This window comes from Ixodes scapularis, unplaced genomic scaffold (genome assembly GCF_016920785.2).
Source record: "Ixodes scapularis isolate PalLabHiFi unplaced genomic scaffold, ASM1692078v2 PGA_scaffold8__174_contigs__length_109621045, whole genome shotgun sequence".
Lineage (NCBI taxonomy): Eukaryota > Metazoa > Arthropoda > Arachnida > Ixodida > Ixodidae > Ixodes > Ixodes scapularis.
Genome location: NW_024609883.1, coordinates 79,932,092 through 79,944,764, shown reverse-complemented (window position 1 = coordinate 79,944,764; position 12,673 = coordinate 79,932,092). Strand labels below are relative to the sequence as shown.

Below are 12,673 nucleotides of genomic sequence, written 5' to 3'. Positions count from 1 at the left end.
TGAATCTAAGGAAAACTATGATGAAACTTGGAATCACTGGACAATCGAAGTTTGAGTTTGGCAGTTTATGGGATATGCATTCTTTTTCATCAGCCTCCTTTCGGACATGGAAATTGCCTTTCACCACATAAGGGGGTAACGGTAGGAACTAGGTGACTGCAAAACGAAACGTCGGAATAGCCTTTGATCATATTAATGCTAAGTAACTAATACATCTCAATAAAAAAAAAAAAAAAAAATTGTGATTTTAGGAAACTGAAGTAACTCAGCGTTTTGTTTAAGTTTAAACCAACTATAAATCATATATATATATTATTTAAATTACTTTACCTAAAAAAGTCATTGGTTTTTCACTACAGTGAAACCCGTTTAGAACGAACCCAGGTACAGCGAATTATTGTTGATATCGAACTCTGGGAAAATTTAAATAAAAAATGCATGTAAAAAGTACTATTTATAACGAACAACATATTGGCTATCTAGAACTTTTCCCCCCCCCGGAAGCCTTCCAAAAACGTGCGAACAATCGCCTTCTAGCCTGTCCCTTCCCCTCCACAAAAAAATCTAGGAAAGAAAGCAAATTCTAAAAGCTCAAGCTGTGAACAAAGTTGACATAGAGAAGCGATTAAGAAGGGAGAAAGCTAAAAAAAGAAACTGCACGCACTCAAATAAGAAAAACACAAAACTTCATCCCAAAGCGGTTGCCTACGAAGAGAAGTTATTCGGAAGGGGAGATAATCTAAAAAAAAAAAATCTGCAAGCTTGCAAAAAAAAACAAAAAAACATTCCAGTGTTTTGTTACAAGGTGGAAGAGAAGAGATGAGAGAGTAAAAGAAGCTCTCGCCTTACAACGAACGCATCGTGGAAGTTTGTTGTAAATGGTTTTTTCTATCAAAATGAGTTGCTGGGCGAGTTAAATAGACATCTTGACTTAAACAGTGCAAATAAGTTACGTAAGGAAGAGACAACAGGAAGGAAAGAGCGCTCTTTCCTTCCTGTTGTCTCTTCCTTACGTAACTTATTTGCGCTGTTTAAGTCAAGGTTTTTTCTATATCGAACTACTTGCTATATCAAACTGATTGGAGCTTTTCCTGCTGCTCGTTATTAACGGGTTTGACTGTAGTCTCTTTGGGCACATGAAATGGATTCTTTAATCTGCCCAGTCACTGAAAACAGTGTAAAAGAAAGATTCACTGCAAATTAAATTACATTGTAAAGTGCAGATTAATTCAAAACTTCTTTTCCTAATATAAACAATGTTATACTAGAACAAAAAGAGCTTGATCTGTTTAGTTATTGCAAAAGCTTTATTTGCTGTAATACTTCAGCAAAACAAAATCAGAACATCTTCGAATTTCTATGAAAATGCCCAGGAAACGACTCGTTCCCGCCAGATTGTTTTCTCAGCTTCATGCACTCAAGGCCAGTGTTGCAGCTGCTACTGAGGCCGGTTCCAAACAAAGTATTAAAGGTCTCTCAACTGCACCAAAAATGAAAAGCAAAAAAAATATATATATATATATAGTATTTATATTTAACGACGTAACATTATGGCCGTTGAACTCAAGCACAACTCGCGAGTTGTTTAACGACGGTGACTTGCTCCTTTGGTTTTAAAGTGTGCGAGGTGAGGGTACAATTTCATGAAAAACAAGGCAAGCTTCTGTAAGGCAAAACATACTGAGCGATGTAAAATCAACCTTACATGTACAATTAGATCCGTATGTACCTGTCTCTCTGTCACATCCTCTGTCGGTCTGTGTGTGCGTGCACGCATGCATACAAGTTTTTGTTTGTTTCTTTCGCATTATGATATGCTTGCATCAGATGCCACGTAATTAGCGAAAGAAGTGGAAAAGATAGATAGTACAAAGCTCACCTTTCCGATTAGCGTGGAAGAGCACTGCATTTTGCTCATGTCTACATTTTTAAAGCAACAGCTTTAAGGAGCTCGTTGTGCAAAAAAGTCAGCGTTTGGTGGGCCAGTAAAATCCTGATTGGTCCATAAGTAATTTGTTTACCTCAAAGAAACAATTTGAAGAATTTTGGGCGGGGCTAGATCAACCCCTGACCCTTCGCTTGCAAGCCAGACGCGCCCCCGACTAGGCCACACAGACTCGCTTGATTGGCTTGGAAACGAGCAGGGGTTTATATTTAGCTATCGCGTTCCACTCTTAAAATGCAAAGCTTAAGCGTCCTTCTGTAATTTTTATTTGCCTGATTTTTTTTTATTAAAAACAAAATAAATTTGCATGGATGGCATCAAATTATAAGCAAACAATAATGAGTTCATGATTATGGGATTAGTTTTGCGGGAAATTATTCTTGTGAAAAATTATCATAGTGATATTGGGGTGACTTAAATCGTGATTTAAATCATCTTGATTTTTTTTCTTTACGCTAAACTCAGTGAATTTGTGGTAGATTAATTTCAAGGCACAAATTCTTCGTCAATTTTGGGAAAAAGTGCAGTGGTTGCTCTCTCTAGAGGCCTGAAAAGTTTCTTGTTGGAAGCCAGCATTCAGCGTGGTTGGTAGAAGATGTAAATTTATTTTCTGGGATATATAAGAAGCGGAGAACAGCTAGATGTCCTTTCTAGGTTTCCCCAGCCCACATGCAATGTCACCCTCAACGTACAAGCTCAAGAAGCCAAAGTTCCGTCCCTGCGTGCTTCCGCCGCCACGGCTTCGCACGCGAAAAGGCACCGCAGGCTGCTGCACGCATCTCACCCTCGCACGCCAGCTCCTCTGCTGGCAGTGCTATGCACGTTTTTCCAAGCACCCCCTACACTGTAAAACCCTTTAATTTCGCGGCCACTATGTTTTAAGCTAAACGGTCACAGACGACATAATCGCGGCCAATATATTTCGCGAATTCCAGATGCCTGCAGTGAAACTCTTGAAAACCAAAGTCTTTGCGCGCCCTTAAATTTCGAAAATTTCTCAATTCGCGAAGTTCGCAAAAATTAAGGGCTCGCGCACATTAAGGGTTTTACAGTAGTTTCCACACAGAGTGTACATGTATTTATTTATTTATTTAAAATACCTCAAAGGCCTTTCAGCATTACATGAAAAAGTGGGACTGTGCGACTTGATAAAAAAAAAACTTAGCGAAAAAAAAAAATTTAATAATATACATGAACAAAAATTGAAGAGCATACCGTGTGGAATATAATGGCTAAAAACTTGTATGTGTTAATAGATATCAATCTTTTAATGCGAGTAGATATAACACAAGCACATAGACATGAAATGAATTGGACTCTCAGGTATTTTAAGCCACAACTTAAAATATTTTTTTTATTGAGACACATAGTTGTTAATTATGCAACGAACATGGTTGCTAAATCTGAGCGGAGAGTTTCTGGATCTGAAATAGAAATGGCAGCATCTAGAATGGTTCCAGAGTTTGATGGTGTGTGGCAGGGAAGAGTTACTGAATGCTAATGTTGACTCTCCCGCCCCCTTTCCCCCTACCCCTCCCAAAAAAAAAAATGTTTTAAGCTCTATAGGTTTCATGTAAATATTCTATGTTTTTTTTTGTTTTTTTTTTAATTTTTTATATGTTGCCATTTATATTAATGGATATGTGGAATTGAATATCGTTTACATTGTGTGTTGTTGTTGGTACTTACGATTAATTTTTTTGTCTCATTCACTCGTGCAGTCTGCAAAGCCGTGGCTACCGATTGCGCAGCTGGCATTATTGTTAAATAAATAAATAAACATTGCGCTCGAACGTGACCATTAATTCCTGCGCGCTTTTCAGCCATGGGCCTGATCGCGTTGGGATCACACGACGTCTGCATAGCCGGCGGAGTGGAGTTCCTGTCGGACGTGCCGATTCGCGTGAGCCGTCCGCTGCGCAAGATGATGCTGGGCGCCAGCAAGGCCAAGACGCCCATGCAGAAGCTAAAGCTGCTGTCCAAGTTCAGGCCAGGGATGCTGGCACCCGAGGTGCCCACTCTTTCTCCACCTTTCTCGTCAACGGTCCCAAATTTTCATTGGCCCAACCTCGAGCTACCCAAACTCTGGTACTCGGCTGGTTTTTCTAGCTACCCAGACTAACTGCATTCGCCAAATACTGTAAACTACTTAATTTTCGTGAGGACCTAATTTTTGCGAATCTCCTACAATTCGAGAAACATGGGTCCCGCGAACAATTCCGGCAAAATGTAAACACATTAAAATCTATTTTGAGATCCCACCGCGTTGCGAAAATTAGAACCCGCAAATTATTTCAAAACTTCAGCTTCAACCTATATCGCAAAATATTGAGCGCGCGAAAAATAAGTTGTTTACAGTACCCGGGCTTTGCTCTTTCCGGCACGCTATTCAGTATTTCTAAATTATGAATGAATAGCTATTGAGGAAACGGAAAATGTAGGCTGTGCCAGAACTAGCGTTTCCATTTTCCCGCGCTTTTACAGCGATAGCTGTAATGGGCTTTTCCCACCACTGCAAAATCACGTCCGTTGTTGACGTTTTAGTTGACGTAGTGGGCGTTCGTCGTCAATGTTGCCGAATCCTTCAAAAAACCGCTGCCTGCGGGTCACTACTGAGCAACGTTACAGCATCAAAAGCCCGCTCTATACATAGGGCTTTTGTAGTACCAAATGCCCATGGCACGCACTTGCTAGAGAAAAAGCGTAGCAGATAACAAAATGCCGTTCTTGTAGCACTGTCAATGCTAAGAGCTCGTGCCGGGAGACGCTCTTTTACGTGCTCTGGAACAAAACGGAAACAAAAGCATTTGGAACAAAACGGTCAGTCTTTTTTTTTTGTTGTTGTTCCGAACGCTTTTGTTCGCGCGCCTCACAGTGCATGGACGTGACACCAATGCCCAACGACCTCGCTGTGAATGTACTGTGGATTAACGTGGGACTGCACGATTTCTCTTTTAATGGTGCAACGTCGCACGTTAGAAAACTTGAGGGCTCAGCAGGCAGGCTAAAAAACGGAGTATTGTAAGCAACTAATTTTCGCGGGAGCCTAATTTTCACACTTTGAAAACTATCGCAAAAAATTTACCACACAAGTACGTTGCCCCGTGGTAACAAACGCTTACCATACCACCCCCAGTCGCAATATGTTGTGCTCGTCAAGTGTTCCAGAAACTCCCCCTTGGTAAAATTTGTGAAACATTGAGCATAGGTAAATAAATTTGTTTGAATAAAGTCTCACATTTTTTCGTACAGCTGGAGTGAGCTTCCGCAGCGTTAATTTCACACCATCGAACTACTAATGACCTCTGGGAAACGAGTTCTACTGCCCAAATACCCACATCAGTCGTCACTTTTTTAGTTTGGTCAGTAGTGATCCTTCAATTTGAAGAAGCGGCAGGTGCCGACCTAAAAGTTTCAATAACTTCGCGAAAAGAATGATCTTTACCCGCTATTAGCGTTAGTTCAGCCGTGTCTATCGTTGCGTCGAACCAATTTTGAGGCAAATCGGCGGCCGTCAAAATTCAAAGGGACGCTGGCGGTGCGCAGCTCCCTGCAGTGGCCGAGTTCACCACGGGCGAGGTGATGGGTCACTCGGGCGACCGCCTGGCAGCGGCCTTCGGAGTCACCCGCCAGGAGCAGGACGAGTTTGCCCTGCGCTCGCACAGCCTGGCCGACAAGGCGACCAAGGAAGGGCTGCTCAGCGACCTCGAGCCAGTCACCATCCCTGGTGAGCGTGGGTTCTCAAACCGGGTTTCTAGGGGTCCCCCAGAGTACGCTGCCTGAAACACGTCTTCAACTGGTGCATTTATCGCGTCCTAGAGGGTGGCTTCTACATTTCCCCCCAACGACGTGTTGTTGCAGCAGCGTTGGTGTTACAGGAGGGCTGGTGATGGCATAACACTATGGGTGGGTCGCACCATTATGGTGGCGTAACACCATTGTGGGGTCGCACCATTATGGTGGTGCCTCCCATGGCGATGTAACACAGCAGTGGCAGTGGACTTGGCAGATGCCCATTCTGCCGGAATCCGCTCCAACTCAACAGTCCACGGAAGCATCGGCAGCTGGGAGTTGGGACACCGCAACAACAGCGACGTTCACATTCACCTTTGAACCAGAACTTCTACGCCCAACCGTCAAGATCGCGACGTCCAGTTCTGATTCTCATGACGCCATTTGTTGCTGTTTCAGGACCAATTTCGATGCGTGGTTGGAGTGCAGAGCGCAAGTTTATCTGCTTCTTGTGCAGGAGTGACGGTGACGTTAGAGACGCCGAACTCTCATTTTTTTTTTTATTGAAAGAATAGTGGGTGGACCTCCATGCTAGATGCCCTGAGGTCTACCCACTATTTTTTTTTCAATCGGCCAATAAGAGTTTGGCATTCTGACATCACCGCAATTTCTGTGCAACAAGCAGACAAACTTGCGCTCCACAAAGGATGCCGAGCACACCAGTCGGAGACGTGTTCTCGGCACCATAGCCTGAGTACCCTCGTGGGTTCCCGAACCCCAAATATCCAGTTTAATCATTACTTGAGCAGAGCTGAGTCACTCGGTGACGTATAACTATGCACCAAGCACTTTCTAGTTTGCCCTTTATTGATTACAAAATCCCTAGACTTCTGCGCCGCTTTATTGCATCAATGACGGGACGGGGAGGGGTTCCTTGTAGGGTTGTGCGAATAGTGGATTTTGAGTTCGAATCGAATTCGAAGCGAATAGTGATTTTGGTTGAATATTTTTTAATTGAATATCGAATACTTGCCATTAAAAAAACTTGGCCGTTTTTAGAGGGAAGTTTACAGAAATACTTCCAAACTGGACTTCTCACGCTGTCGTTAGTCCATCTCGCCAACGGACTTAGCTGCTGTCATTTTGACAATGTCGATGTCATCCACTTGCCTTGACGCTGTAATAATATAGTATTCCTTCGAAATATTATAGTTTAAATATTTTGAAACCGTGTTTATGAGTTTTATCGGAAATAAAAGTTTCTGAGCAATTATGCATGTTATGAGAAATTTCTAAAGGTACTTAGTTTTATCCTAAACTTGTTTTTCTAAATTTATGTCTGGACGTGGCAGTGGTGAAAAAAAGAGTGCTGGCAACCAGGGCGCCAAGATTGGGGAAGATGGTGCGGGCGTCTCTGGAGTTCGTTGCTCGGTTTCTTTTACCCGTTATTAAAAAAGTTGACGAAATAAGTATGATGATTTTATTTCAAAGTTCCCACCATAATATTTATACCATATTGCCGAACATGTGAGTATATTCTTGATTTTAGATATTGTTTCTTTCTGGTCTTTAGACAGTAAACGAACATGCGACCGTGAGTTTTCGAACACTTCGAAAAGCATGAATATTACAACTGCTCTCGGAGCGAATATCGAATTGAGTACTATTCGATACTACTATTCGAATATTCGCACAACACTAGTTCCTTGGCTGCCGTTTAGGGCCGACGTAGGTTCCTTGAGGTCGAAAAGTTTGGTAATTTTCGCTGGTGAATTGTCGAGTCAAGAGAGGTTGCCAGGCGACAGTTTTAATGCAGAGTTGCATTCTTGCAGAAGCTAACTCGGGTGTTGCGAGCGTCCGAAGCACGCGTTGCATGGCACGGTGGAAGGTACCAGAGTCGGCCAACTGCCAAAAGCTTTTGGAAGGAGAAAAAGAAAAATATAACAGGAGAGGAGGATGAGGCTGCATCTAAGCGTCAGCTGCGTTCGTCGTTGAACGCATTTCTTCGTGCGACGAATAGACCGATAGATGCAAGTAGAGCTGAAAATTTTTCCACCTTGTCTCGGCCTCTTTCGTACTGTGGGGAGTTTGGTTTGCTTCCAGGTGACAAGCACAAGCCGGTAGCTCTGAAAGCCAGAGCTTCCAGTCACGTGTCAAGGGGGAGAAAGGCCGTCAATTCTATGTTTCCACTTACTGTATCGCCCTTTGTGCATCCATGCACAAGCGGGCTTGTCTGAGCGAGCAGTTTCGAATGGGTGTTGGCTCTACTGTGTTTGGAGTTGGGTGCGAAGTACTTTCTTTGGTTGCGGCTTTAAAATATTGAGTACACCATGCCCGTAAGAAGTTAGTTCACGTCACAATCTCCGAATTCCAGACGACTTTGGCGGAAAAGTATATGCAGCGTACACATTTCTGTCAACCCTTGCCTCGGAAATTTTATTTATTAGTCTCTGGAGACGTTGAAGGCTGAAGATCACATCAGAGGTCCACAGGACAATGTTTCCCCTTGCAGGTGAATCTGCGCAGGTGTCTGCAGATAATGGCATCCGGGTGTCTACCTTGGACCAGATGGCCAAGCTGAAGCCGGCGTTCATCAAGCCCCACGGAACCATCACAGCTGCGAATTCTTCCTTCCTGGTGAGTCTTCAGCATTTGTCTGCAGTTGCTGGAACTACTACCCGCCGTTTTTTAGACAGCGTGGTGCAGCTTTCCGAAGCAATGAAGCAATTTCTTCGTATCACCCACCCTCTCCCCAGGTAAAAATAACCATTGAGAACCATTGGAATTTCAATTGGTATCAGTTGGTTCCAATGGGTTCCAGTTGGAAGTTCAATTGATGCCAACTGTAACTAGTTGGATCCAATTGGCAGTGAGTAAACAATTGTTTGTGACAGTTGGTTTCAATTGGAAGTTCAATTGTAACTAGTTGGATCCCATTGACAGAAGGCAAACAATTGGTTGTGGCAGTTGGTTCCAAGTGGAAGTTCAATTGATGCCAATTGTAACTAGTTGGATGCAATTGGCAGTGAGTAAACAATTGTTTGTGACAGTTGGTTCCAATTGGAAGTTCAATTGTAACTAGTTGGATCCCATTGACAGAAGGCAAACAATTGGTTGTGGCAGTTGGTTCCAATTGGAAGTTCAATTGATGCCAATTGTAACTAGTTGGATGCAATTGGCATTAAGTAAACAATTGGTTGTGCCAATTGGTACCAATTGCAAGTTCAATTGGAATTGGTTATAACTAGTTGAATCCAACTGGTATTAAATGAACAATTGGTTATGCCAATTGGGACAAAAATGTCTACTTGATTACATCTCAACTGAAACTGTGCTTTTCAATAGGCACCGGACACCAAATTGTATCTTCAGTTGTCTTTCATTGGTTATTTCAATTAAAATTACTTTACAATTTGAATATGGTCCATTTGATGGACCATTTGAAAGGAAGGCTTGCATTTTTATTAGCACATTAAATCTATGCAATTGAGATAGGGACATTCTATTTCATGCAAATATGTAAATGTATTTTCTTTCTATTCTTGCTGTCACAGCTAGCCGAGATCTGGTAACACTAAAACATTGCTTGTTTACCTCACGAAAAGAAAATCTATAAATTGTGAGGTTCAAACACTGTGCTAGGAGTTTGCAAGGCTATTGGCAATAATTTGAAAAAGCAAGCAACCTTTCATATCGTAAAGAATCCAAACTCATACACATGTCTGTTTTTTAGAATGTGTTTATAAGAACTCTTACACATATGCACAGGAGTAAGCCACAATCATTTTGCCTATCCACATACTGTGATATCCCATCAATACTGGATAAAATACACAGATCAGTACCATATCTCAGAGCAAATGAAGGTTAAAGCAGCATATGTTCAAACATTTTAAAGTGATTGCAAGACATACAAAAATTTCAAGTTTGTTATACAAAATCTGCATGTTTATCATAGGTGCCCACTGCCAATGTATCAGGAGTAAAAAGTAACTGAAAATGTGCACGCTACAAAAAAGATTTGTGAGAAAACGCAGCAAAACAAATCATGGCAGTCTACCTTCTTTTAAAAAAAAATATATATACAAAATGCAGAAATGAAAATTCACAAACAGTTATTTTCAGTGACACACAGAAGCAGAGCATGTGATAAAAGTAAAGTAACATAAATAATTTGACTAATTTGATTGTTCACCAAGTAAAAGGTTTTTGATGAGTCACATAACCTTACAGTGAGTGCCCTAGAAATCTTCAAGCCCATCAGTAAACTGCAAGAACAGGGTGGGATCTCTACCAACCTGGAATTGTCAGTAAATTTTGATCATCAGGATAAGTCAGGGAACTGCCAGTGAAATAGTAAAAAAGATGGCTAAATCAGGGAAAATTAACAGTGAAAATGGCATGGCAGTGTGTAACAAAGCCCGACGGTAGCACATTGATGCCAATGTGCTGAGTAACGTCGCACGAGGCGTCTAGGGAGTGGAAGCCACAACGTGATTGAACGGGAAGAGCCAATTTAACTCCACCTAATAGAAAGCCTGAAAACATGTCCAGCTATTGGCTCATCAAACCAATAGTCCTGACTGAAGTAAGTCATGGAATTTCATATAAAATTGTCAGGGTAAATCTGAAAAGGTTGGCAAATTTCAAAGCTATTGTGGTAAACACCCTGAAGAAATAACCTGTTTTCAAATAAAGCAATGCCCTATTTGTACAGGACAGAAACAAGAAGTCATTGTGGAATGGATATTAGACCTTAATATTTTATGAAACACAGTGCTAAAAGTATGAATAAACTTATGGGGCTCTTCACATATCAGTACATGAATAGCTATTATAGAGCTTTTATATTGTAGCATTCTAAAGGACAACTGTAAGCATAAACAGTGACACAAAAAAAAAACTGGGTAATATGCATTGGAATAATAACGGAAATGTGGACTTAAAGGAGTACTCCGGCGATTTTGTCATGGTCTCTAATATGCCTCAAAATTGGCTAAACACACCAAAACACAGTGCTGAAGTAGTATTCAAAATATACTGACAATATATATACATACATATATTTTTTTGCAGAGTTATTGAAGTTTTTAATCGCGCTCTTACCGGTTTTTCAAACTGAAAGTCATCATTGGTGGCACTGAACTGATGACTATACGTCATGTCTCCTTTTCACTGTTTGGGCCGTATAACTTGTTTCTGACCGATTAAATAAATGCATATTGGTGCAAAATGAATGGTGTAAAAACCCTCGCTGAGCAGCACGAAAAAAAAAGTGCAATGTACTGTTTTTTTAGGATTCTTGCCTTATCTGCGAAAATGCCGATTCATTACGTCATGCGACTAGAAACCGCAGTGAGATTTGAATGTTGGTTTTCGCATTGTCATTACGTCATGCGACTAGAAACCGCAGTGAGATTTGAATGTTGGTTTTCGCATTGCCAATTCCTCAATAACTAATATGAATTCAGAGATCAAACTACTGTGTTGGGAAGAGCAATGTCCGGGTATTCAGAAATGTAGTTTGTTTGGGTAGCTCGAAAAATCGCCGGAGTGGCCCTTTAATAGTTTTAAATGGAGGCAAGCAGCTCTTGCGAATATGCTTTGGTAGTTCACTTTTTGTGAAATGTACGGACTAAGGCACACAGACTGTTTTAATGTAAATTTCGGTTTTGATAAGTGCACAGATGAAGCTTTTCTATGTGGCATTCATGGCTTTTGAAAGCTGGATTAAGATTGTGGGGTAAAATTACCCTAAGAGTAAAAATTAGAGTGAAGACTTTCAGAAAGGACATAGTGAGCTAGGCAGAGCTGTAAATATTGTCACGAATGACGGCGACGAGAGGATGAACAGTAAACTGAAGAATAAAAGTTTGATCGGCGTATTTGTACCTTAAATTCTGCCCCCGCCCGTTTCGCTGTGAACGAGCATTGTGCTGGCATACAATGGTGCATCACTACTGCACGACGCTTGTTAAAGGGATACTTCAACGAAATTTCAAATATTCCCGTCGAGTTCAAAAATAGGTTGAATATGATCCACAATATCCGTAAATGACAATCGCACGTTTGTATTTTGATCCTGGTGGCTGTATTTTTCGTTATAAACAGCCCACTCTGGCAAGCGCTCGGAGAAGGCCCAGCTTAGAGCATGTGACATCCAACGAAATCGTGACGTAGGTCGTCTCAGGACGAGCAAAGCTACGGCGAGGCTGACGTCGAGAGGATGGCCTAGTCGTTCCAGCCACCGAAGAGGCTGCTTTTGTACGAATTTCGAGTGACGGGTTAATCTTCTATAATCTTCTAGGGGGACAATAGCGACTTCTGTGACACACAAAAGGGATTCTCGGGAAGAGGGGAGTTCCTCCTTCCCCCTTCTCTCGTCGTGGCCGGAGACGAGACAACCTCCGTCACTAGCTGTCAAGGTTCCTAGACGAGCATTACAAACGAGGCGTTAGCGACATCCACCAGGTGCTCTTTGCTAATTGTTCAATTCGTCTTAAAATTCCTTTTTGAGATTTTTTTAACAAGATATTGCTATGTTCCATGTGATACTGCTCTTTTGAACACATATAGACCAAAAAATGAGCGCCGAAATTTCGTTGTAGTATCCCTTTAAAGACCTGTTCAAGACCCCAGCTTAGCAGTCATACTGCACTAGCTGAAATGCTGATCTGTGAACCAAAGTTGTCATATGTGGGCAGACCGACGTGATGCTCTATAAACATGAAAGCCTAATTTGCTACGTCAAGAGGAAGAAAAAAAAAACTGCTCATCCATTTGAGCAAATAATCCCATCGTTTGAGAATGGAAAATAAACCATTTTCATCTCGTCTCCGGCTAACCCAAAACATTCCTAACAACCACCTTAAAATGTAAAAGCACTGGGCACTGGGGCCACATAGATATCATCAGTGCCCATATAAACAACTGCACTGAAGATTTCGGAAGATCTTGCAATCTGAAATTGCCTCGGACGTCCATGAACCTTAAACA

At 41.7% G+C, this 12,673-nt stretch overlaps 1 protein-coding gene across 1 annotated transcript in view; it reads left to right on the top strand.

The window, feature by feature from the left end:
- Nucleotides 1-12,673, top strand: part of LOC120836359 (trifunctional enzyme subunit beta, mitochondrial) — a 60,693-nt gene that overhangs the window by 22,878 nt on the left and 25,142 nt on the right. The window contains exons 7-9 of the mRNA XM_040205186.3: nucleotides 3,769-3,956; nucleotides 5,492-5,672; nucleotides 8,190-8,314. Of these exons, the coding sequence (XP_040061120.1) occupies nucleotides 3,769-3,956; nucleotides 5,492-5,672; nucleotides 8,190-8,314 (494 nt within the window). The remainder of the gene's footprint in view (nucleotides 1-3,768; nucleotides 3,957-5,491; nucleotides 5,673-8,189; nucleotides 8,315-12,673) is intronic.